Source organism: Zea mays, chromosome 1 (assembly GCF_902167145.1).
Source record: "Zea mays cultivar B73 chromosome 1, Zm-B73-REFERENCE-NAM-5.0, whole genome shotgun sequence".
NCBI lineage: Eukaryota > Viridiplantae > Streptophyta > Magnoliopsida > Poales > Poaceae > Zea > Zea mays.
The window spans coordinates 274,760,945-274,787,111 of NC_050096.1; the positions used below are offsets into that span (position 1 = coordinate 274,760,945).

Consider the following 26,167-nt stretch of genomic DNA (forward strand, 5'->3'; position numbering starts at 1 on the left):
AACTGTTTTTTTTAAAACCGGTATGCTTCCAAACAGGTCCTAAATTTCATTAATCTCTTTTCCATATTGTTCTGATATATTCATTTGCTTCATTATTATAATCATCAGGTTGCTATTTATGCGGAGTTCAGAAGGGATTGGCCAGAAGCATTGAAGTTCTATGAGGAAGGTGTTCGTGTTTTGCGTGAGGTCTGATCACATTCCTTTCCTTATCCTTAATCAACAAGTGGCATACTAAATCAATTATCTCATAAATAAAAGACAAACTATGGCTATCATAAATCCAAAAAAAGTTAACTATTTGGTGATCCACCATTGTTTCTTAAGCAGTTTCTATTGGCTTTGCATCACCCAGTGATAATAAATGTGCTTATATTTAGATGATTGGAACTTCGACAAGGTTGCCTCCAACCCAACGCCTGGTTGAGATAAAAGCAGTTGCCGAGCAATTTCACTTTAAGATATCAACCTTGCTACTTCATGCCGGGAAAGTGGTAGAAGTAATCACATGGTTCCGTAAGCATATCAAAAGCTATGAACGGGTTCTTGGAACACCAGAAGTTGCTTTTCTTCACTGGGAATGGTTTAGCAGGCAGTTCCTTGTCTTTGGTGAGCTGATAGAAACAACATCCACAACTATTCCAGATACACTATCTCCTCGATTTGGCACTGCAGACAACACATTGACTGAGTGGGAATTTCAGCCAGCATACTACTATCAGGTTCAATCTACATCTTTGCACAGCACTATGATAGGCACTCCATTTACTGGATTGCACTAACAATTGACTTCTCATACATTTTCTTCTAACAGTTAGCGGCAACTTACTTGAGGGAGAAGAGGTATGCCATCGAATGCTCGTCATCAATGGCTAACCTTACAACAGAAGTTAATGGAGTACCTGAGTCAGTAATGCCTTCTGTATATGTTGGCCAATATGTGCGCTTGTTTGAGCAAGGAGATACAGTTAGTCTACTACCGTAAGCTCCTTGATACTTGTTTTCAAAAAATTATAACACATTTTTATATGGATATGAATATGAATAGTTATGCCTCAATCTCATTGCAGCCTTTCTGATACTGAATACACCAGCTATGCTTTGTCAGAAGCTGAAAGGTTTCAAGATTCTTATGAGATAATAGCATTGTTCAGAAAAGCTTATGAATCATTTCAGAGCCTAGGTGCTACAAGAATGGCTTCTGCCTGTAGCAGTGGAATGGCCATAGAATATTACGCAACTGGTGATTTTAGCAACGCAAAACAGCTTTTTGATAGTGTTGCTGGTCTATACCGTCAAGAGGGTTGGACCAGTTTGCTCTGGGAGAACCTAGGATACTTGAGAGAGTGCTCAATGAAACTTAATTCTCCCAAGGATTTTATCAGCTATTCCCTAGAGATGGCTGCATTACCATTATTTTCTGGTAGTGGAGAGGAAAATCGAGAAAACAAAATTAAGAGTGGGCCTGCAGGTTCCCCTACCATTTCCAGGAGAGAGAATATACAGCAGGAAGTTATTAATGTTTTGGAAAGAAAACAGTCATCAGAAGGAACATATGATGGATTTAATAATGAGATAGAAGAAGTTACTCACCTTGATATTGATCAGATAAGTCTGCTAAGAATGGTGCTTACTGCATCTGTTGCTTTTCATGATCAATCTGTAAAACCTGGTTCACCTCTGCTTGTCAGCGTGTCACTCTTATCTCATCTTCCTTCTCCAGTTGTGGTTGATCAGTTGGAGGTTCAGTTCAATCAATCTGACTGTAACTTTGTGATGCATAGTGCACAGGAAGACTCACTCCCTTCATATTCAAATTTGCATGGCCAAGTTATTCAAGATACTTCTTCTCTTACTTTACAGGATCATTATGGAATTGAATTAATTTGTTTTACCCTGAGCATTAATCTTAGGAGTTGCTGGCCTGACAATGTGATCTCTGTGACTTTAGGTGCTCTTTCTTCAGACAAATTATTACATACTATTTTTACTGCTTAATATACGTAGAGAGTTAAGTCCTTATCCACGGCTATATATATCATGTGTTGATACCAATTGATGAAAACAACATAGCATTTAAAGTCGATCTAAACTTAGCCTATGCGTGATCACTATTCACTAATTCAACTTAGTGGAGCAGTTAGACTTTAAATACTAACCAGAGTTTTAATATGTCGAGCCTGTTTGATTTCCTACCTAAAACACCATAATGTACCTATGTGTAAATAGTGCAAAATATATTAAGAGTGCGAAAATAGTGCGAAACCATGAACAAGAAAGAGACTGGATCTCAGTTTGTGCGTGCGTAAATAGTGTGAAAATAGATTAAGAGTGCGAAAATATAGTTCATTAAGAGAGACAATATGATATTAGGGGAGTTAAAAAAGGGAAATGTATCCAACTTGCATCATTAAAAACGTAATAATCCTACTACTAATTAAGAGTGGAGCGTGGGTGCCCTGGCACGGCCATGCCCCCGCCTATCTCTAACTGACACGCTGGCCCCACAAGACACCCGCCTCCACCTCGCAGATGCGTGAGTCAATGGGCCACCCACACCTCGCCTCGCCTCCCCCACGGGCTGCGACGCCGCGCTGGTCTGGAAGTCCACTGGGCCTTGGCTGATCTCGGCTGAGACCTCCTCCACCGTCTTCCGGGACAGCAGCGACGACAGCGCGAACGACCCCTGCCGAACCAGTCCCCTCCCTCCTCCTCCTCCTCCTCCTCCGTTCTCACCTGTGCCCATCGTCGTCGCCACGGGCACCGGCTCCCGATACACGCCCTCCTTGTTCCAGCCGGCCGTGGCGGCTTGGAACTCCTCGGCGTTCCATATGTTGGCCATGAACTCGTCCATGTTCATGGAACCGAAGTTGCGGCCCAGCTCGCACAACGAGTTCTGCAGCTCCTCCAGCGTCAGCGACATGATGGACGACTGCCGTGCCAGCGGATCCACCGCCTGCTGTTGCTGCTGTTGCTCCTCGGCGACGTCGCTGGTCTAGGCGCGCGAGTGCTGCAAGGAGACCTCCTGCTCGTCGAGGGCCTTCACGTTCTTGCTCATCTCCGACGCCATATCTCACTCGACCTACGAGACTGGCTCCTTTTTAGCACACTCTCTGCTGATGCGTTGTTGAACTCGACGCGACACGCGGTCCTTATATGAAAAAATTCTGTACATGCCGGATGTAAACACCACATATTTCTACATAAGTTATCGTAGTATTCTATGTTTCCGTTGCAACGCACGGGCACCCACCTATTATATTGAATAGATGGTGAGAGACTATGTACGAGGCATGCAAATTAGCAAGACTCATACAAGCGCGGAACAGTGTGCTGATGGGGCACATGAGTAACACATGCTCAGGTCTTAACATGTTTGGCTTCCGAGCAAACTTTCTCCAGACCCCCAAGAAAATATAAGATCCACTCAGATATGTGTCGATGATCATCCCAGCGTATTCCCGTTGCAACGCACGGGCATACACCTATTTGTTAGATGATACATGGATTCACTTGTTCTCATTTGTTGTTAATGGTTTGTGCCTTCGTAGTCTTCTCCAATATATTGAAGGTCCCGCAGATTGAAATACTTGCTGACTCGGATGAACAGTCCATACAATATATTTACTTATTGGAATGACAATTTCAAATGTTGATTTGTCATACAACTATGTGCAGCGGGTGCCAGATAAGCTGCAAGTAACTAAGAAGGCAGTGCTTCATGTCTTCCCTGCTGCTCGACTCTAGAAGGGGAGAAAGAGAATTAAAGGAGGTTAGCCAAATTTGTACGGACTTTTTTTGGGTTCGTCTATGCGGAGGGCGCCATTGTCAGTTGTAAATATTGGCGGCATATTAGGAAACAAATTATCCCTATTTGAGTTGCACACACATTTCATGTTATTAGTGTGAATTTGTGAGATATTGAGGTTGATGATATATATGTTGTTCATTTTCATGTGATCGTTATGCACTAACAGTTATCGAATAATTTATACGTCGTCGCAACGCACGGGCACATACCTAGGGGTGGTAATGGATCACGATCCAAATGTTTCTTTACAATAAGTTAAGGCTCTTAATAAATTTTAGCTCAAAAATAAATAGGAATAGAGCGAGCCCAATCTCAATCCAATTTGATCCTTAGATTTTGTAGTGTAATATTTTGAGCTCATTACCACCCCTACACATAACTCAACATATGAAATCATACAAAACTGAAAAGTATTAGCTTTAGAACTATTATTATGCTTAGCTGATAGGAAACAGTCCATCTCATTCAATCACCAGTTTATGAAAGGACAATCAGTTCAGAGTAAAATAACTAGGGCAATAAATCTTCACTAGAAACTTCTCAATTACGGCGTACCTTTGTTGCACTTGGTGAATCCAACAATGTTTGCAATGCTTAGACTCAAGCAAACTCCAACAACAAGAAGGTAATCAGCCTCAAGCCTGATGAGTGAAAATATACCAAGAACGATCCATGCAGCAGCCTGAAACATGAAGAGATTTGTTTTTGTTTATCTATACTACCTATTAAGGCTCTAAGGGGTAGGCTGCCTCCCCTGGTTCTGCCTTCAGCCAATCTGCATCGTCCATCAATATGCGTCAAATCATCACCGTCCGCCCGCCCACGCTCACGTTCGTCCCCCCGCTTCCCCCACCCCGCGTGAGCCACCGCCGCCCCGCCTCCACTCCCCACGTGCGATCCAGCCAAACCTCGCCACCGCCAGCGCGCGCGTGCCCTAACTACCGCTCGGATCTGGGAGCAGCCGGCGGCGCTCCCTCACGTGGTCCCCGGCGGCAAGGGGGCCCGGAAGGCAGCGCAGCTGAGATGCGACGCGACGCGGTGCCGCCACCCACCGCCCCCTCAGCCTCCTCCTCCTCGTCATCCCTCTTCAGCGGCGGCGAGCAGCTTTTCGAGTCCGGGCCCAGCACACTCGTCTTTCTGCCCCTACTCCTGATCCAGGGCGGCAGCATGGACCTCTCCCGCGTCGGCGAGAAACTCCTCAGCTCTGTCCGCTCGGTCCGCTCCCTCGGCCTCCTCCCACCGACCCCCGCCGCGCCCCTTCCCGTCCTGAGGTCCTTTACGCTTTCTCCCTCCTTTCATGGCTTGCTCTCGCACATTGTCGAATCAATGAGGCAGAGGTCGCTCACATTTGTTTCGAACCTTCTGTAGGTTCCAGAACGAGCTGCGGCGGCAGCAGCTGCTGCACGGGGCGATCGCTGGGTTGCCACCTCACGAGAGGATCAACCTGCCATCCAATTCGGAGGATTTGGTCTCCATCTATGGGAGAAACCCCCAGGGCTAGGCCGTGGAGGAGCTCGAGGAGGTGTTCTATGAGGAGGTGAGTGATGCATTGGCATAGATTTGGTTGTCTACTGATTTCAAGGATTGATGTGTTTTGAGTTTGAAATTTGAATTATTCACAGGAGTTTGATCCAATAAAGTACATTCTGCAAAGTATTCCGGACGAAGGCAGTGATGCCACCTATTTCGATGAGCAGGTTAGTGGCGCCAGCTTTTGTTTTTCATTCTAGGACATTGTGAACGAAGTACATGCTAAGAAAACTTATGTGTACCATGATTCTGAGTAACGTGTGCATGCATAAGTGCACATAGCAACATTGGTAATGGTTTGGTGTCGGTTTCAAGAATGAGAGCTATGACCTGTGTAGAAGAAACCATCTGTTTTGTCGTTTAGAAGCATTCTGGTTATCCATTAACTGTAATTGTGTATTTCTGTATTATAATTTCGACTATTTGTTATTTTGTTTACATGATTCAATTTTGTTCCCTTTCCCCCTCTTGGCAGACAATGGCCACTTCTCCCCAAGTGAAAAAAATATGCTAGAAGACCTTAGAGGGTTTTAACATTGGGATGGATATTTGGGCCCTTACCTTGCTTTAAGTGGAGATTCAGTTTTATGTTTTCACTTAATATGACAACTGAAGAGCTAAAGACTTTGAAGGGCACAGAGTCTTCAGCTCCTTCTGTTCCTCCTGATGGAGGAGTCAGCAAGGAACCTCAAAAAGGGGGGAGATTGCCCAATGGGTGAATTTATATCCGCTTATTGGAACCACTCATCAGGTTTTACATTATGCGTATTCCTTCTTAATTCTTATACATGTTTGTTTATCTCTGGCTTCAGGAGGACAACTGGTCCAACACGCCGCTCATCCAAGGGCAACTGGACTGTAGAAGAGGTAAAGTTGGCACTCTGGTTTCCTAAATTCGTTAATAGCATGCATTTTCAGTACAACATTTGAATAATGAAGTAAATAACCTATCTTAGGTAGCTTTGTTGAATGCTATGCTAAACATCCATTCTCAATAAGATAGTCTTTTTTCTCTACATAGCAAAAGATAAATATCATACAGATATATAACTTTTCCGTTTTCACCATACTCTCTTCTACTGTAGTTGATACTATAGTTAATAGTATGTAGGGATTGCTGTTCTGATTCTCTTGCTGCATTTATTTTCATTTGCATCAAACATTACATACAGTAACACTGTTCAGTGACATGCCTACATCAGCACCAAAGATTTATTTGATATTTTGATGGCAATGTTCTTTCTATATGCTAAGCATTGCATGATGAAACCGTGTCAAAGATGGCCTTATATGTGATGAGATCATATTTTGCCTATCTACTGGTGTGGTTTGATGGGCACAACTACTCAATTGTAGGATGACATACTTCGCAAAGCTGTTGAAACCTACAAGGGAAAAAATTGGAAAAAAGATAGGTAAATTCTTTAGCTAATACAAAGTTCATATGTTCTCTGCAATTCATTGACATTATGAATGTATAATTGTACGCACTTGTTTTAATTGTTTGTTCATTATGTTCAACTTTCAGCTAGCACCATGCTCTTGTATGTGTTATCTTTTCCAAGAATCTTGCTTTTCAGAACTAGATTTGTTTAAGTGTCTTCCTACATGTGTTCATTATGTTCAAAGCACCCCTGTCTCCATCGGCGCTGTGTTGGCGATTTCTCGTACGGGCCATCTCGGTCGAGCATCAGCCGAGCGGGGGGCAGACGAGTAGGAAGCAGTCGAGTGGAGCAAACATCCCACCCAACTTTTTTTTTCATAAACCAGTTTGTAGAAACTGAGGATAGAAACTGTTTTTTTTAACCGGTATGCTTCCAAACAGGTCCTAAATTTCATTAATCTCTTTTCCATATTGTTCTGATATATTCATTTGCTTCATTATTATAATCATCAGGTTGCTATTTATGCGGAGTTCAGAAGGGATTGGCCAGAAGCATTGAAGTTCTATGAGGAAGGTGTTCGTGTTTTGCGTGAGGTCTGATCACATTCCTTTCCTTATCCTTAATCAACAAGTGGCATACTAAATCAATTATCTCATAAATAAAAGACAAACTATGGCTATCATAAATCCAAAAAAAGTTAACTATTTGGTGATCCACCATTGTTTCTTAAGCAGTTTCTATTGGCTTTGCATCACCCAGTGATAATAAATGTGCTTATATTTAGATGATTGGAACTTCGACAAGGTTGCCTCCAACCCAACGCCTGGTTGAGATAAAAGCAGTTGCCGAGCAATTTCACTTTAAGATATCAACCTTGCTACTTCATGCCGGGAAAGTGGTAGAAGTAATCACATGGTTCCGTAAGCATATCAAAAGCTATGAACGGGTTCTTGGAACACCAGAAGTTGCTTTTCTTCACTGGGAATGGTTTAGCAGGCAGTTCCTTGTCTTTGGTGAGCTGATAGAAACAACATCCACAACTATTCCAGATACACTATCTCCTCGATTTGGCACTGCAGACAACACATTGACTGAGTGGGAATTTCAGCCAGCATACTACTATCAGGTTCAATCTACATCTTTGCACAGCACTATGATAGGCACTCCATTTACTGGATTGCACTAACAATTGACTTCTCATACATTTTCTTCTAACAGTTAGCGGCAACTTACTTGAGGGAGAAGAGGTATGCCATCGAATGCTCGTCATCAATGGCTAACCTTACAACAGAAGTTAATGGAGTACCTGAGTCAGTAATGCCTTCTGTATATGTTGGCCAATATGTGCGCTTGTTTGAGCAAGGAGATACAGTTAGTCTACTACCGTAAGCTCCTTGATACTTGTTTTCAAAAAATTATAACACATTTTTATATGGATATGAATATGAATAGTTATGCCTCAATCTCATTGCAGCCTTTCTGATACTGAATACACCAGCTATGCTTTGTCAGAAGCTGAAAGGTTTCAAGATTCTTATGAGATAATAGCATTGTTCAGAAAAGCTTATGAATCATTTCAGAGCCTAGGTGCTACAAGAATGGCTTCTGCCTGTAGCAGTGGAATGGCCATAGAATATTACGCAACTGGTGATTTTAGCAACACAAAACAGCTTTTTGATAGTGTTGCTGGTCTATACCGTCAAGAGGGTTGGACCAGTTTGCTCTGGGAGAACCTAGGATACTTGAGAGAGTGCTCAATGAAACTTAATTCTCCCAAGGATTTTATCAGCTATTCCCTAGAGATGGCTGCATTACCATTATTTTCTGGTAGTGGAGAGGAAAATCGAGAAAACAAAATTAAGAGTGGGCCTGCAGGTTCCCCTACCATTTCCAGGAGAGAGAATATACAGCAGGAAGTTATTAATGTTTTGGAAAGAAAACAGTCATCAGAAGGAACATATGATGGATTTAATAATGAGATAGAAGAAGTTACTCACCTTGATATTCATCAGATAAGTCTGCTAAGAATGGTGCTTACTGCATTTGTTGCTTTTCATGATCAATCTGTAAAACCTGGTTCACCTCTGCTTGTCAGCGTGTCACTCTTATCTCATCTTCCTTCTCCAGTTGTGGTTGATCAGTTGGAGGTTCAGTTCAATCAATCTGACTGTAACTTTATGATGCATAGTGCACAGGAAGACTCACTCCCTTCATATTCAAATTTGCATGGCCAAGTTATTCAAGATACTTCTTCTCTTACTTTACAGGATCATTATGGAATTGAATTAATTTGTTTTACCCTGAGCATTAATCTTAGGAGTTGCTGGCCTGACAATGTGATCTCTGTGACTTTAGGTGCTCTTTCTTCAGACAAATTATTACATACTATTGTTACTGCTTAATATACGCAGAGAGTTAAGTCCTTATCCACGGCTATATATATCATGTGTTGATACCAATTGATGAAAACAACATAGCATTTAAAGTCGATCTAAACTTAGCCTATGTGTGATCACTATTCACTAATTCAACTTAGTGGAGCAGTTAGACTTTAAATACTAACCAGAGTTTTAATATGTCGAGCCTGTTTGATTTCCTACCTAAAACGCCACAATGTACCTATGTGTAAATAGTGCAAAAATATATTAAGAGTGCGAAAATAGTGCGAAACCATGAACAAGAAAGAGACTGGATCTCAGTTTGTGCGTGCGTAAATAGTGTGAAAATAGATTAAGAGTGCGAAAATATAGTTCATTAAGAGAGACAATATGATATTAGGGGAGTTAAAAAAAGGGAAATGTATCCAGCTTGCATCATTAAAAACGTAATAATCCTACTACTAATTAAGAGTGGAGCGTGGGTGCCCTGGCGCGGCCATGCCCCCACCTATCTCTAACTGACACACTGGCCCCACAAGACACCCGCCTCCACCTCGCAGATGCGTGAGTCAATGGGCCACCCACACCTCGCCTCGCCTCCCCCACGGGCTGCGACGCCGCGCTGGTCTGGAAGTCCACTGGGCCCTGGCTGATCTCGGCTGAGACCTCCTCCACCGTCTTCCGGGACAGCAGCGACGACAGCGCGAACGACCCCTGCCGAACCAGTCTCCTCCCTCCTCCTCCTCCTCCTCCTCCTCCTCCTCCGTTCTCACCTGTGCCCATCGTCGTCGCCACGGGCACCGGCTCCCGATACACGCCCTCCTTGTTCCAGCCGGCCGTGGCGGCTTGGAACTCCTCGGCGTTCCATATGTTGGCCATGAACTCGTCCATGTTCATGGACCCGAAGTTGCGGCCCGGCTCGCACAACGAGTTCTGCAGCTCCTCCAGCGTCAGCGACATGATGGACGACTGCCGCGCCAGTGGATCCACCGCCTGCTGTTGCTGCTGTTGCTCCTCGGTGACGTCGCTGGTCTAGGCGCGCGAGTGCTGCAAGGAGACCTCCTGCTCGTCGAGGGCCTTCACGTTCTTGCTCATCTCCGACGCCATATCTCACTCGACCTGCGAGACTGGCTCCTTTTTAGCACACTCTCTGCTGATGCGTTGTTGAACTCGACGCGACACGCGGTCCTTATATGAAAAAATTCTGTACATACCGGATGTAAACACCACATATTTCTACATAAGTTATCGTAGTATTCTATGTTTCCGTTGCAACGCACGGGCACCCACCTATTATATTGAATAGATGGTGAGAGACTATGTACGAGGCATGCAAATTAGCAAGACTCATACAAGCGCGGAACAGTGTGCTGATGGGGCACATGAGTAACACATGCTCAGGTCTTAACATGTTTGGCTTCCGAGCAAACTTTCTCCAGACCCCCAAGAAAATATAAGATCCACTCAGATATGTGCCGATGATCATCCCAGCGTATTCCCGTTGCAACGCACGGGCATACACCTATTTGCCAGATGATACATGGATTCACTTGTTCTCATTTGTTGTTAATGGTTTGTGCCTTCGTAGTCTTCTCCAATATATTGAAGGTCCCGCAGATTGAAATACTTGCTGACTCGGATGAACAGTCCATACAATATATTTACTTATTGGAATGACAATTTCAAATGTTGATTTGTCATACAACTATGTGCAGCGGGTGCCAGATAAGCTGCAAGTAACTAAGAAGGCAGTGCTTCATGTCTTCCCTGCTGCTCGACTCTAGAAGGGGAGAAAGAGAATTAAAGGAGGTTAGCCAAATTTGTACAGACTTTTTTTGGGTTCGTCTATGCGGAGGGCGCCATTGTCAGTTGTAAATATTGGCGGCATATTAGGAAACAAATTATCCCTATTTGAGTTGCACACACATTTCATGTTATTAGTGTGAATTTGTGAGATATTGAGGTTGATGATATATATGTTGTTCATTTTCATGTGATCGTTATGCACTAACAGTTATCGAATAATTTATACGCCGTCGCAACGCACGGGCACATACCTAGGGGTGGTAATGGATCACGATCCAAATGTTTCTTTACAATAAGTTAAGCCCAATCTCAATCCAATTTGATCCTTAGATTTTGTAGTGTAATATTTTGAGCTCATTACCACCCCTACACATAACTCAACATATGAAATCATACAAAACTGAAAAGTATTAGCTTTAGAACTATTATTATGCTTAGCTGATAGGAAACAGTCCATCTCATTCAATCACCAGTTTATGAAAGGACAATCAGTTCAGAGTAAAATAACTAGGGCAATAAATCTTCACTAGAAACTTCTCAATTACGACGTACCTTTGTTGCACTTGGTGAATCCAACAATGTTTGTAATGCTTAGACTCAAGCAAACTCCAACAACAAGAAGGTAATCAGCCTCAAGCCTGATGAGTGAAAATATACCAAGAACGATCCATGCAGCAGCCTGAAACATGAAGAGATTTGTTTTTGTTTATATATATTATACTAGGAGAGTGTCCGTGCGTTGCAACGAGAACGTATAAAACCACGATAAACTATGTGGCAAATCGAGAAGTTTTACATATAACAGTGTTCTCGATTTGTATATAAGTTATGCTTCCTGTGGAGCAAGGAAGCGAATGCAAGCCAGCGTTTTGTATTAGTGCATTATGTTCAGTTCTTACTTGATCATCCCGTGTTCTCGCGTGTGCCATGGCCGAGTGGCAAGCTCAACACTGGTATTGTTGTCTTGTCTCAAATGAAGTCTGGTTCCACAAGTTAACCGGAAATCTTCATGAGTGATAGTTGTGTCAGATTCTTTCGCGCATAGGGCAAGTAATACAAGTGATAGCTGTGTCAGTTTACCCCCATTTTCTTGGGCATCACTTGTCTCAAATGAAGTTCATTGGAGGTTCGCAATTTATGTTCCGTGACATCGCACGGGCACCTACCTAGTAATAGAGAAGAGATTTAAGCCGTAAAAAATGAAGCAATTACGTGTCCGACCAATCCCAGCCTGCCCTTCGTGTCAACTTGCCTGCTAACGTACTTGAACACGATGATCTGCTCGTATCATGAATAGAGATGGCAACGGGTACAAACCCGCTGGGTTTTGCCGTCTCAAACCCGTACCCGTGAAAAATATCTATGCCCATTAAAAAACCCGTACCCGTGACGGGTTTGAGATTTTGCCCAAACCCGTACCCATCGGGTTAACGGGTACCCATGGGTTACCCGCGGGTTTCATCTCCAATATAATTATCTTCTCATAATCAATAAGTATCGTAATGATTAATGATATCATGATCCAAAATCTATGTAATGAACAACGAGTTCATGATTTGGTATAAAAATTATTAGTAGAGAGAATGAAATACAAATAATAAGTTGTATAATTAAGTGACCTTGCACTAAGTTATCCATCCACCACATATATAACGCTAGTAAAAACTATAATAGCAAGCAAGCAACACTCTCACCGATTACTGATACATTCACCAATTGTTAAAAATTATGAAGTAAATAAGGAATAACAAGTTTGTTGTTCGTTTATAAAATAAAATGACAATATGCACTAGGTTTGGTCGGGTTTAAAAAACCCACGGGTTCACGGGTTTGGGTACTATAGGAACAAACCCGTACCCATAAACCCGCTGGGTACAGATTTATGCCCATTAACAAACCCATGGGTATGAAAATTGGCCCAAACCCGTACCCTAATGGGGTAAAAACCCATCGGGTTTCGGGTTTCGGGTACCCATTGCCATCTCTAATCATGAATGAGTGCATCTCGCTGTCGAGCAAGCGGGGCCTAACAAAACGAATACACAGGACTTTCACTTTATTTTAAAGAATTGGAATCTAACTAATACAGTAGGCTAATTTTTTATAATGTAATATTTCGTAACTTTCTAAAGTGTATATATAAACCTATCTCAAATTCATGAGATACAAGATAAAAATTGATTATATAGATTTACATGCTACTTTTCTAATGTACAATTTATAACATACTTTTCTACTTATTTATCTATAACATAAATATGCTGTATAACTATCTCTCTCATATGATTTAGAATAATATACAAATATATTACATAGATAAATATATTAACTTAATTAATTTTGTCTAAATTATAATTATTAGAATTAGAATGGAATTCACACAGGTTTCGGGTACATGTACCCTTTTGTTGAAGGTCGTTCGAGCTTTTCCTGAGAGTATGGGTTACATACTTCAGCGCCGTAGCGCCTGGTATGAGCCTCGCGGAGAAGCAATGACTAGTCCACGGGGCTCATACTTCAGCGCTGCAGCGCTTGGTACTCGGACCTCGGCTCGAGGCATTTTCTCTACCCCTTCTTGCCCTGAAAAAGCAGGGTCACCTTGTGTCCTTAAACCTATAACCATCTTTCGGCTAACCTAGCCTCCTCCGTCCCTCCGTACCAATAAGAGAAGGGGTAGTACAGGAATATTGACCTGTTGTCCATCGACTACGCCTTTCGGCCTGATCTTAGGCCCTGACTCACCCTCCGTGGACGAACCTTGCGGAGGGAACCTTAGGTTTTCGGGGCATTGGATTCTCACCAATGTTTTTGTTACTCAAGCCGACATTCTCGCTTCCGCTTCGTCGACCCCCGCTTTCGCGTTTGCTTCCCTCTAAGGCGGAACGCTCCCTACCGACAAAACAAACATGTCTAATTATACTTTTCCTTGAAGACGAAGTACACTATAATCATAGTTAACTACAGAGTGTGGCAATTACAGACGTGATACGTGGTTGATGTTCTTGAAGGTTTACGCAGCAGCCAAATGCGTGGCGTGCATTCATCCAATCCAACAGTCCATGCCATGTTGATGGATGACCACAGGTTCTTTTGTTATATACGCTCTGTAATCCGGCCGTCATTGACATTGCCAAAGGAATTGAACCAACCAGATTCTATAAGAAAACTGACGTAGCACGTTATTTTCTTTCAGAATTTTATCCAACACGATTTACAAACCTGATGCACTTTTATTTAGGCACCAGCCGATCATACCGCTTTGATGTCAGAAAAATGAATTTGATCCGACGAGGCGACGACAGTCTTAAATACTGCGGCGTTTAAGGATCTTTGAAGCAATTTTGACAGGCCATTGCTATCTTCTGATCTCATGATGAATTGTTCTTTCTTTAGCAATTGATGAATTTGTTCTTGGCAAGTTGGCTTCATAATAAAAGAGAAAAAAGATAGGCCGGAGCGGCCTGAAATCACCTTCGGCCCTGGTACAACTTTGCCAACCATAAAGTCTAGGCCGACGAATAGTTGGCCCAACACTACGGCCCATAACCACCATTTACTCATTTTCCCTTTCCTCCGACACGTCGCCCCTATTTCTCTCTGCCTGTCTGCCTCGCTTCCGGTTCCGACCTCCCAGGCTCCCACTTCCTCTGCAAGTCGCAGCGCAAAGCGGAAGCAGGATTTCAAAAACCCTACCTCCCTACCCTACTCCGCACACACCCCGATCTCCCTCCCCCACCCAGATCGCCGGCCCGCGGCGGCGCGAAATGGAGGTGCCGCCGGAGATGCTCGACGCCCTCGCGGGCTGGTTCGGGCAGTCGCTCTCACCCGACGCCGCCGTGCGCCGCGCCGCCGAGCAGAGCATCTCTTCCGCTACCTCTTCCCCAGGCTTCGCGCTCGCGCTCCTCGGCCTCGCCGCCTCCCCGCGCCACGATCTCCAGGCCCGCCTCGCCGCCTCCGTCCACTTTAAGAACCTGCTCCGCCGCCGGTGGCCCAAGCCCGACGCCGACGCCGACGCTGACGCCGACTACCTCCCCGCCTCCGACTGCGCCATCATCAAGGCACACCTTCTCCAGCTCCTCCTCACCGCCCCGCCCCTCATCCAGGCGCAGCTCTCCGAGGCCCTCGCCGCCGCGGCGGCCTCCGATTTCCCCGCCAGGTGGGAGTCGCTCCTCCCGTCTATTGTGTCCTCCCTAGGCAGTGCCGTCAACGCGGGGGACATCGCCGCCACCAACTCCCTCCTCACCGCCGTGGTGTCGCTCTTCTCCCGCTTCCGCAACGCATTCGACAACAATGCCCTCCGCCTCGACCTCAAGTACTGCCTTGACATCTTTGCCGCCCCACTCCTCGAGGTCTTCCTCTTCGCCTCCCGCCGCCTTCAGGCCACCGCCACCACGGCCAACCCGCTCGAGCTCCGCCCCGTGTTTGAGTGCCTCCGCCTCTGCTGCGAGATCTTCTACTCGCTTAACTCCATCGACCTGCCTGAATTCTTCGAGGATAACATGCGCCAGTGGATGACAGAGTTCCGAACTTTCGTTACCACATCCTACTCACCGCCTGTTGAGGCAGATGGTGCCCCTGATGCGCTCCGTGCTGCTGTCTGTGATAACCTGCAGCTTTATATGGAGAAGTACGAGGAGGAGTTTAGGGGATACCTGAAGGAGTTTGTTGAGGCCGTGTGGGGGCTCCTCATGGCGCAGACCACCTCTCCATCCCGTGCACAGCTTGCTGTTACTGCGATAAGGTTCTTGACTACAGTTGCTGAGAGTGTGCACCATGCCTTATTTGGGAGTCCTGAAGCAATGAAGCAGATATGTGATAGTGTTGTTGTGCCTAACTTGCGCCTGCGGGATGAGGATGAGGAGTTGTTTGAGTGCAATTGGGTGGAATATGTTAGGCGTGACTCTGAGGGTAGCGATGCAGATACGCTCAGACGGGCAGCGTGCCGGTTGCTGCGAGGCCTTGCAGCGAACTACCGGGAGCAGGTGGCTGCACTCGTGTCAGCACAGGTCCAGCAGATGTTGGCAGCATATGCCGCGAATCGGGCAAACAACTGGAAGGAGAAGGATGCTGCAATATACCTTGTTATTGCTCTTATGCAGAAGCCTGGTGCCACAGGTGGCGGCACAGCGGTGGTTGACATGGAGAGCTTCTTTACATCTGTGATTGTGCCTGAGCTCCAGGCTCCTGATTGGCAGTCTGAGCCAATGTTGAAGGCAACTGTGCTCAGGTTCTTGAAGGAGTTCAGGGATCAGATCCCCAAAGCCACTGCATTGGCACTCCTGCCAAGTGTAGTGAGGTTTCTGACACATGAGTCTAATGTTGTTCATTCATATGCTGCAACTTTTATCGAGAACCTGCTGATCATCAAGGATGCTATCCCAGTACCAGGGGTGACCACAGTAACCAGGTGCGTCAAATGCCAACAACCTCCATTTCGGCTGTCATGTGATACTCTTTTCTTGCTGTTTATTTACCAGTGGTTCCATAGGGGATGCCTTTGGAGTATCAATAGTAATTTCATACATGAATTAGGAATAAGTGGCTTACACCTTGAACTTGTGTTGTTAGAGTGGTCGTTTATTCAATGCTCAATCATTTACAATTGAATTTGTTGATCTTTGAGCCACGTGAATTAGTTTCCTTTAGTGTTAGATTGCTTCTTTTCTTGCCAATCTGGATTAGTTTGTTGAGTAGACAAAACAATGCTTTTGAGTCTCTGATATTGACAAGCTAGAACCCTCCTTATTTGCCTTCCTTGTTAGTCATATATTCTACTCTGCCTTTTCAGTTTTCATGTGCTGTAGCGGGGCATCAGCTTTCGGTTAGCACTATGGATTGAGAATAAGAACCTTAATGTGCACCCTTTAGCCCCATGCATTCTTTTTTTTAACGAACATGGAGGAGAGCCGCACATCATTATATTATATTAAGAAGAGAAGAGGTCTACAATAGAGCAGTACAAAAGGCCGTTCACGGAGGCCAAAACCGAAGATACACAAATGGATCCATCTATGATTAAGCCCCAATACGACACTACATCTTACGACCAAATTCCTCTCAAACCCGATGCACCGACTAGACACCACACACTAGCTTTATCTTTGATTTCTTGGGCAAGCCTTTGCACACATGGAGGAGAACCCTTGAGCACCACTGTGTTCTTGTGTTTCCAGATGGACCACGTGACTAAAATCACCAAGGAATTGAAACCTTTTCAATGTTGATCCTGTATACGAAGAACCACAGCCCTCCACCAGCCTTGGAAAATCTGCTCCGTAGTACTACGAGTGAGTTGTTGTAGGTTGATGATAGAAAGAATCAGGAACCAAACCTCCCTAGCAAAAACACAGGAGACCAACAAAGGCTGGATTGTTTCATCCTCTTGCTCACACAAGGGGCAGCAGTCTAGATGATCCATGTCCCTTCGAGGGAGGCAGTCGGCCGTCCAACATCGGTTTAAATCAGCCAACCACAAGAAATAAGGATCAAATTCAACCGAGCCAAAAAGAATTGGCTTATAGCCGATTTAGAGGAGTAGATGCCCGAAGTGGTTGGTGTCCACACATGGCTATCAGCAACCTCTGGAACTAGTTGCCACCCCTCCAGCAGTTCTCAAAGGTATTCATGATGGCCTGCATAGAAAGCCCTCCCGTGATATCTCTCACCCAAAGCCTGTTTGATAAAGCGTTTTTATTGTACGTTTGTTGACAACTCTTTTAGAAACCAGGGAAACTAAAGCCCCTAGTTGAGTGATGGACTGACCATGAAGCCACTGATCGGTCCCGAACAAGGTATTTTCTCCATTGCCGACTGTAGACACAATAGAAGCCACAAACATCTGAGCTATGTCCTACGTGCGGATGCACCTTGATCCCCAATCTTGCTAACGGCTGGTCAGGCTGGGTTTTCTTAAGCCAGAGCCACCGCTTGCACAGGGCCCAACCAAGTGTCTCTAGATTATTAATTCCAAGACCACGGCGAATTGGTCTGCAGACTTTCGACCAACCCACAAGACAGTGGCCTCCCTTTATGTCCTTGCGATCCCTCCAAAGGAAACCCTGCCTTATCTTGTCAATTGACTTAATGACCCATTTGGGACACTAATGCAATCAGTTGATAAATAGGAATAGCAGTTAGCACAGCCTTGATCAAGACCGCCCGACCAGTAGGATGAATGAGGGCAGCTTTCCACCCAGGCAGCTGATCTGCAATTCTTTCAATCAATGCAAACCACTGATTTTTAGTGAGCTTTTTAACTGAAAGCTGCAGACCCAAGTATTTGCAAGGAAAATCTACCACATTACATGGCATGACTTCCTGTGCCACACTTACATCTTGCTTATCACATTGGATGGGAGTCAAAGAGCACTTTTGGACTTAGTCACCAGCCGCGAAGCTTCACCAAACACTAACAGCAATTCCATTTCCAAGGTCACCTCTTCTGATCGTGGCTGCAGGAATAGGATGACATCATCGGCGTACTAGGAAATTCTTTGGCTGAAACCACGACACAACATTGGTAGAAGTTGATAAGTTAATCTTTTTAATATTGGTTTACTACTAGAATATGTTTGCTTGTAGCGCTGAATTGTTAGTGCAAGCTGACTGATTTACTCTATGGGCCCCTTTGGTAGGGCTTATTTTTCAGCTTCGGCTCTGGCTCATGCAAAAGTTGTGCCAAACACCTCTTTTTCAAATGGCTTCACCAGTGAAGTGCTTTTCCAAAATGAACTAGAAGGCATGAGCCAAAAAAAGTGGCTCACCCGGCTTCAGCTCACGTCATTTTTGCACAATAGCCCTCCCACCAGTCCAAATTATTTTTTTGGTCCTGCTCTCAATCCCTAGCCACGCACAATAGCCCTCCCACCAGTCCAAACTATACAAGGGTCTTTCTGAAAAACAACCTATAAGCCGTTTTGCCAAATGATTTTTCAGAATAGCTTTGGCTCATCTAAAGAAGTGGCTTCACCTCGTGAGCCAGAGCCAAAGTCGTTTTTGGAGAAGCCAGAGCCATGCCAAAGGGGCCCTATATATTTTACTTCTATACAAAAGATGCGTCTAGTTATTCTCAAGACATGCAAAGCAATTATACAAATTCTGGTTATAGGCAGCTAGTTTGGTGATGTATTACGTTTATGTGCTGCTTTACTTTCATGCTATGTTACTGTGCAAATAAATAGGAAATAAAAACGCTGACTTAAATTTTGGCCTAATATGTGGACTGGTTTGTTTTGCAACTCCAGGTCTCCACGTTTTGTTGCTGCTGATATCAATCCATTTGCCCCACAGATCATTCAGAACCTGTCCACAGCACTAGGTTTCCCTGATTCATATGAGAACCCCTACCTGATGAAGTGCCTGATGCGGGTGCTTGGGATTGCTAATATAGCTGGTCAAATTGTTCATGAGATCACTGCTCGACTTGTGGGTATTCTCATGGAAGTGTGCAATAACCCCAAGAACCCTGACTTCAACCACTACTTGTTTGAGGCTCTGGCAGCAGTTATTGGCCGGACTGGTGAGCAGGACCCAGCGCTACTCCCTGCTTTTGAGGCCAGCCTCTTCCCAGTGCTCCAGAGGATATTGGTCGAGGACATCTCAGAGTTCTGGCCATATGCTTTTCAGATATTTGCACAACTCGTCAATTTGAGCCGACCACCTCTCTCGCAGAACTATATGCAGCTATTTGGTGTTCTCCTCAGTAATGCCACCTGGGACCGGCCACCATGTGTTCCTGCCTTGGTTCGCTTGCTGCGAGCATTCCTTAGGAAAATTCCAAATGAGCTAAACCAAGAGGGCAGGCTTCCAAATATCTTGGCAATATCCCGTAGTCTCCTCTCACGCAGCAGCACTGAAGATTCTGCTTTCTACATGCTGAACACAATAGTGGAAAACGTTGGTTTTGACATACTGAACCCATATATAACTGAGATATGGAGTGCTTTGTTTACTCGGTTACAGACTAGACAGGCAGTGAAATATGTGAACTCTCTTGTGGTTTTCATGTCGCTAGTGCTGGTCAAATATGGATCAAGTGTTCTTGTCAGTTCCGTTGATTCAATTCAGCCAAATCTTTTCACCCAAATCCTTCAGCGATTTTGGATTCCCAACCTCAAATTGATCAAAGGTGCTCTTGAAGTTAAGTTGACAGCAGTTGCTTCGACAAAGCTGCTTTGTGAGTCTGCGGTGCTGTTGGATGCTGCTGCAGCTCAGTTATGGGGTAAATTACTTGATAGTATTGTCACACTGTTGTCCAGAACGAATCAAGATGGAACACAAGAGCAAAATGATGGTACTGATGCAGTGGATATTCAGAAGACATCAAGTTATTCTGTCTCATTTGTACGGCTTCAATATGCTGGAAAGAGTGAAGATGACCTTTTGAAAGAAGTAAATGATCCAAAACAGTTTGTGGTCACATCCTTGGCCACACTTTCTGCCCAGTTTCCTGGGAGGTTTGGACTTGTCATTGAGCAGCATGTGGACCCAGCGAACAAAAGTGTGCTTCTTCAACTTTGTGCAGCCTACAGTGCCAACATTGTCTAGGTAAATTCTTTTATGACCTTAAAACATGGAACATCTATTTGATACTTTTACCATTTTGTTCTGAAGTTCTGTAAATCATGCACATACATGTTAACAAAGTAACAACAGAAACCGCTGGATGCTATGCAAGGTTATTCGAGTAGCATAGTTGTCATCTTTGGTCAGTTAGGGCATCAAGCTTCGTGTTCATAGCATCTCATTGGTCACATGCAGCAGATATTGATTAGCCGTTGCTTTGAATTGTTGTTTTCTTTTTACAATTTCGTATCTAGTTGCTTCAAGTATATCATTGAGAAGCCTTGCACATCTGGATATTATTTTGAACACTGAAAAAATGTTCATATATTAGCCACTAGTCTAGTGGCTATTGTCTATTGAAGATCTCTTCTCAGCTTGCAATTCATGACTACAGTTATTTCATTCACATTTTCTTAGCCAGAAACTTCAATGGTTGCACATCTTGTCTCTCTCGTTTGTTTTGGGAACTCAAAGGTGATATTCAAACTGCATGTTCTTAGGCCATCTTTCCAAATTTATAATGTGATTGGTACTTTGGTAGTATTTAACTGTTGAATTTAGCTGAAAAGTGGGTGTTGTGTTGTGTGTGTACTTAGTGCCTTAGTGGTCTCAACTCTCAAGTCTGGAGGAGGACTTAGGCACTTAGCTACATGGCTGTACCATTAATAGTCATTCTTGCTACTGAAACAACTAAGAATGACACAATTTGTTTCTTTTAAGATGTCTTCCACGATGTTGTAACTCCTAATATCAAGTGGTTAACACACTGCAGCCTCACCTTATAGTGTCATTCTGGTACGACTCACGAAACTGAAAATATTATCTTTATTCCGAAATAAATCAACTTCTGGAGTTGTCCTAAGTCAAACATTCAGCTAGAAACTCAAAATTCTGTTGCAGTGATCCTGAATGTGCAATCTTGTTGGTTAGTTGTTCATATAAATACTAATTTTTATAGCTTGTATGGAATGTGGGAGGTGTTATATTTGCTTCAGAAATGTTGACATTCCAATGTTTTTTGAAAAGAATCTGCATTCACTGCAAACTTATAATTTGTCTTTTGTGACCCAAGGCAGTCACATGCCCTTCTTCTCCCTAAATTTCAGGAGCCAATTGCATTGGGAAGGCATTTGCTTGTTGTCAAATGGGTCTGGTCGAAAGATGAGTCTCTTGGAGTTGTCTGTCTGTCAAGATTTTCTGGTGTAATCCTTATTTATTTAGTGGCAGGATGTTGGTTGTGCCGTGGTTGTGCCGTGGGACCCTTGGATGCCAAAACATGTAGGGTTGATTTGGTGATCAGAGATCACGAGGAATCCATGGGAGATGAATCCATTGCTATTCAAATTGAATAGCAAGGGGATTCCTCCCCATGGATTCCCTTGTGATTCCTGGTCACCAAACCAGCCCATAAGGAAAACAACATTAGCTTTGTGGAGGATTCGTCTGTTTGGTTTGGCTGAGGATTTTGTTTCGAGGCTGAAGTTTCTTTTTTTGGGGCAGTCTAATGGTGTACTGTCCTGATTATGTATCTGAAGGTCCTGAATCAATGGTTCGGAAAACAACATTAGCTTCAATGGTTGTTGGAACACGCTGTAATTTTGCCTGCCTGCCTTTCATGGTTCGGGGAATGCTATTCTGCAGATGCATAGCCAAAATTGACAATTGACGAAGGAACCGTATATGTTCAACGTATCTTCATTCAATTTCGCGACTGTATATTTGAAATCTAACCATCATGATTCATGCGGTTGCTTCTACGTAAGATTTGGATCCCGTGGAGATAACTAGCTGTCAAAATTAGCCGAGGCTCCGTTTTCATTGGCTGTCTAGTTAGTGCTTTATGCTAGGTCACAAGATCTTGCATATGGTCGTACTGTTTGATTATTGTTTATAGGATGGAGTTTAAAACAAAAGATGGAGATGAGTAAGCAGTTGGAGATAGCCTTATACTGTTACACGTATCACTTAACTAATAATTAGCTTAGCTATTAGCTAACTCTCTTCAGCTTCTGTTTGCTTTCTTAGCTTGTTAGTGTCTTATCAACCCGCTAACAATTAGTGGTATTTGGTTTTTAGGGACTAATTTTTAGTTTTCATTTTATTATATTTTAGTCCCTAAAATATTAAATATAGAAATTAAAACTCTATTTTAGTTATAATTTAGGAACTAATACAAAATTAAATGGATGACTAAAAATTAGTCCCTATAAACTAAACATGCTTTAGTTTCATTTAAACTGCTTATCAAGTTTTTGATTGTCAGACTGTCTCTAGCAACGTCCTCTATATCTATCCTCTATATTTCATCTTTTATATCTACTTTGTCTCTAACAACGTCCTCTAAATCACGTCCTCTATACTCAAATACCTATATTAAAGACATTTTTTTATTTTTTATACATACATATTTGTCATACTTTCAAATATATTGTACATACTTTAGTTTTGCTAAACCGACTATTTAAAGTATTCAAATGAATAGAGTACCGTTTAGAGAAACTTTATATATAGAGAATTCAACAGTGTCCTCTAAATTTAAAGGACCGTTTAGAGGACGCTGCTCGAGAGCGTAGATGACTGTTTAATCCTCTATATTTAGGGTATAGAACCCTTTATAGGCCCTTGCTAGAGCTAGAGGACTGCTCACTTTTAAGATCAAATTAATTTCTAAAACAATTACCATATAAACAATGGATAATTCATTGTTGGTCTTGAATGTATCTAATATAAATATGAGTGAGAAACTCGTCATTACTGGATTGATGCAGTCTGGTCAATGATGAGTTTACGTTGTCGTTGAAGTTCGTAGACGTCGTAGTGTATGTTAACTTGATGACTAAAAATCTGAAAGTCACCTAGAGGGGGTGAATACCTAGATGGGGTGAATAGAGGAAACCTAAAAATTACAAACTTTCAACATAAACTTCGCTCGGAATTAACGTTAGAACGAGTAATGATGAAATCGGAGTGCGGAAGAGAATTCTTGTTATGAGTTGCTCAATCAATGCGGATAACTTTGGGAACTAACTCAAAACAATTGCAAGCAAGAGAACTTAAAGAGAGGGGAGAGGAAGAATCAAATAGCAATACAAGATTAACACAAAAACACATACGGTTTGTTTTCGAGATTAGGTGCCAAAGAACCTATTTCCCGTTGAGGAGGCCATGTGCCCATGTAGGCCGGGTTTTCTTTCAACCCTTTCTCTCTCTCAAACGACCATTTAATTAGATCGGTTGAGTGCTTCTTCTTAATCTCGATGGTCACTTAGACCCCGTAAAGATCACCACACAATTAGGTGTCACTTGCTAGCTTTACAAGTGAAAGGGAAATGTGCCCTTAGGCCATTTCTATAATGTTTTGGTGATTAAGTGCCCAACACACATTCTCTAAGTTCTGAATGTGCTAAAGATTGAAGAAGTGCAAATCATGTAACAAGGTACGTTTCTAGACTTAGTACATTGTTTTGAGTACTAATATATTTTGTCTAAGTACTAGAAACAGGAGAAAAGGAATTGAAAAAACAGCCAACTCCTGCTCGGTCTGGGTGCACCGGACTGTCCGGTGGTGCACCGGACAGTGTTCGGCGCGCCAGGCGAGTCCAAGGTGAACTGGCCGCTCTCGGGACTCAACGACGGCGTACAGCTATAATTCACTGGACTGTCTGGTGGTGCACCGGACTGTCCGGTGAGTCGTCCGCGGCAAAGTCGTCGCTCTCGGGAAAAAGGATCAGCGGCGTATGGCTAAAATTCACCGGACTGTCCGGTAAGCCAACGGTCGACTGCGCAACGGTCGACCGTGCAATCCGCGGGCGACGCGGCCCGCACCAACGGTCGGAAGGGGGCACCGGACTGTCCGGTGTGCACCGGACAGTGTCCGGTGTGCACCGGACAGTGTTCGGTGCGCCATTCGGCCCAGAGGTGCAATGGTCATCTGCGCCAGAAAAGGAAGGAGATCGGCACCGGACCATCTACAGTGACTGTCAGGTGGCGCACCAGACTGTCCATTGCGCCACTCGACAGAAGGCAAGGATGGCCTTTCTTGTTGGCCTCCAACGGCTCCTAGCTGCCTTGGGGCTATAAAAGGGACCCCTAGGCGCATGGAGGAGTCACCCAAGCTGACTAGAAACATTCTAAGACTCCAAGACTCCAACTTCACGCATTCGATTCTTTGAGATAGTGACTTGAGCTCCATTTGAGTTGAAAACTCCATGCGTTGTGTTTTGAGCTCAAGTTGTGGCTTGTGTGCGTGATTGTGCTCTCGATTTGAGTCTTGTGTGTGTTGCTCTCCCCTCCCTTACTTCCGTGCTTCTTTTGTGATCATCATTGTAAGGGCGAGAGGCTCCAAGTTATGGAGATTCCTCGCAAACGGGAGAAAGACTAAGAAAAGAACATCGTGGTATTCAAGTTGATCATTGGATCACTTGAAAGGGGTTGAGTGCAACCCTCGTCCATTGGGACGCCACAACGTGAAAGTAGGCAAGTGCTACTTGGCCGAACCACGGGATAAAATCGTGTGTCTCTTGTGATTGCCTTCTCATTGATTGTCTATGTTCGCAAGAGCTCACAGACTTGATTAACTTGCACTAACATCTTTATAGTCAAGTTTGTGGAATTTAGTGTTGAATTTTACAGGATCACCTATTCACCCCCCTCTAGGTGCTCTCAATTGGTATCAAAGCCGTTCTCTTCACGTAAGGGACTAATCGCCCGAAGAGATGGATCCTAAGGGAAAGGGGATGGTGGTCAACGACAAGGAGAAGGAGTCCATCGTCAACGAGCCAAGAGATGACAAGCCCACTGACTCTGGCTCGAGTTACAAGAAAAAGGACGGGAAGAAGAAGAGGCGCATCAAGAAGATCGTCTACTACGACAGCTGAAAGTCGCCTAGAGGGGGGTGAATAGGGCGAAACTGAAATTCTCAAAAATAATCACAACTACAAGTCGGGTTAGCGTTAGAAATATAAACGAGTCCGCGAGAGAGGGAGCAAAACAAATCGCAAGCAAATGAAGAGTGTGACACGCGGATTTGTTTTACCGAGGTTTGGTTCTTGCAAACCTACTCCCCGTTGAGGAGGCCACAAAGGCCGGGTCTCTTTCAACCCTTCCCTCTCTCAATCGGTCCCTCGGACCGAGTGAGCTTCTCTTCTCAATCAACCGGGAACCAAACTTCCCCGCAAGGACCACCACACAATTGGTGTCTCTTGCCTCAATTACAATTGAGATGATCGCAAGAAAGAATGAGAAAAAGAAGCAATCCAAGCGCAAGAGCTCAAATGAACACAACAATCACTCTCTCTAATCACTAAAGCTTTGAGTGGAATTGGGAGAGGATTTGATCTCTTTGGTGTGTCTAGAATTGAATGCTAGAGGTCTTGTAAGTAGTTGGAAGGTGGAAAACTTGGATGACTTGAATGTGGGGGTGGTTGGGGTATTTATAGCCCCAACCACCAAACTTGACTGTTGGTGGAGGCTTCTGTCGCATGGCGCATCGGACAGTCCGGTGCGCCAGCCACGTCACCTGGCCGAAGGGTTTCGACCGTTGGAGCTCTGTCTTGTGGGCCCGTCTGGCTGTCCGGTGGTGCACCGGACAGGCCCTATAGGCTGTCCGGTGTGCCACCCGCGCGTGCCCTGCTCCTCTGCGCGCGCAGGCGCGCATTTAATGCGTTGCAGTCGACCGTTGCACGCGAACTAGC

The 26,167-nt window shown here is 44.2% G+C and overlaps 3 protein-coding genes and 2 pseudogenes across 5 annotated transcripts; all 5 read left to right on the forward strand.

Annotated features, from left to right (window-relative positions):
• The first annotated feature begins 110 nt into the window (after positions 1–110).
• Positions 111–1,998, forward strand: LOC103645576 (trafficking protein particle complex subunit 11). The gene is made up of 4 exons (XM_020544119.2): positions 111–189; positions 381–722; positions 815–981; positions 1,071–1,998. The coding sequence occupies exons 2-4, from the start codon at positions 381–383 to the stop codon at positions 1,996–1,998; spliced, it is 1,437 nt and encodes a 478-aa protein (XP_020399708.1). The 5' UTR covers positions 111–189.
• Positions 1,999–2,267: 269 nt separating this feature from the next.
• LOC103645577 (uncharacterized) lies at positions 2,268–3,131 on the forward strand (annotated as a pseudogene).
• Positions 3,132–7,241: 4,110 nt separating this feature from the next.
• LOC103645578 (trafficking protein particle complex subunit 11-like) lies at positions 7,242–9,128 on the forward strand. The gene is made up of 4 exons (XM_020544123.3): positions 7,242–7,319; positions 7,511–7,852; positions 7,945–8,111; positions 8,201–9,128. Exons 2-4 carry the CDS (start codon positions 7,511–7,513, stop codon positions 9,126–9,128), a joined length of 1,437 nt encoding a protein of 478 aa, XP_020399712.3. The 5' UTR covers positions 7,242–7,319.
• Positions 9,129–9,398: 270 nt separating this feature from the next.
• On the forward strand, positions 9,399–10,272 carry LOC118473247 (uncharacterized; annotated as a pseudogene).
• Positions 10,273–14,504: 4,232 nt separating this feature from the next.
• Positions 14,505–22,162, forward strand: LOC103643902 (exportin-2). Of its 3 annotated transcripts, none has more exons than XM_008667073.4 (3): positions 14,505–16,317; positions 19,154–20,456; positions 21,581–22,162. In XM_008667073.4, the coding sequence occupies exons 1-2, from the start codon at positions 14,675–14,677 to the stop codon at positions 20,454–20,456; spliced, it is 2,946 nt and encodes a 981-aa protein (XP_008665295.1). In that variant the 5' UTR covers positions 14,505–14,674; the 3' UTR covers positions 21,581–22,162. The 3 variants fall into 3 exon arrangements, with proteins under 3 accessions (XP_008665295.1, XP_008665296.1, XP_008665297.1); XM_008667074.4 differs by having other exon boundaries at positions 14,523–16,317; positions 21,547–22,162; XM_008667075.4 differs by having other exon boundaries at positions 14,523–16,317; positions 21,551–22,162.
• Positions 22,163–26,167: the final 4,005 nt, after the last annotated feature.

Coding starts and splice junctions, on each gene's coding strand:
- LOC103645576 (XM_020544119.2), top strand. CDS start 381: ATGATTGGAACTTCGACAAGGTTGCCTCCAACCCAACGCCTGGTTGAG. Junction 723..814: donor AGCCAGCATACTACTATCAG/GTTCAATCTACA, acceptor TTCTTCTAACAG/TTAGCGGCAACTTACTTGAG. Junction 982..1,070: donor GATACAGTTAGTCTACTACC/GTAAGCTCCTTG, acceptor ATCTCATTGCAG/CCTTTCTGATACTGAATACA.
- LOC103645578 (XM_020544123.3), top strand. CDS start 7,511: ATGATTGGAACTTCGACAAGGTTGCCTCCAACCCAACGCCTGGTTGAG. Junction 7,853..7,944: donor AGCCAGCATACTACTATCAG/GTTCAATCTACA, acceptor TTCTTCTAACAG/TTAGCGGCAACTTACTTGAG. Junction 8,112..8,200: donor GATACAGTTAGTCTACTACC/GTAAGCTCCTTG, acceptor ATCTCATTGCAG/CCTTTCTGATACTGAATACA.
- LOC103643902 (XM_008667073.4), top strand. CDS start 14,675: ATGGAGGTGCCGCCGGAGATGCTCGACGCCCTCGCGGGCTGGTTCGGG. Junction 16,318..19,153: donor GGGGTGACCACAGTAACCAG/GTGCGTCAAATG, acceptor TTGCAACTCCAG/GTCTCCACGTTTTGTTGCTG.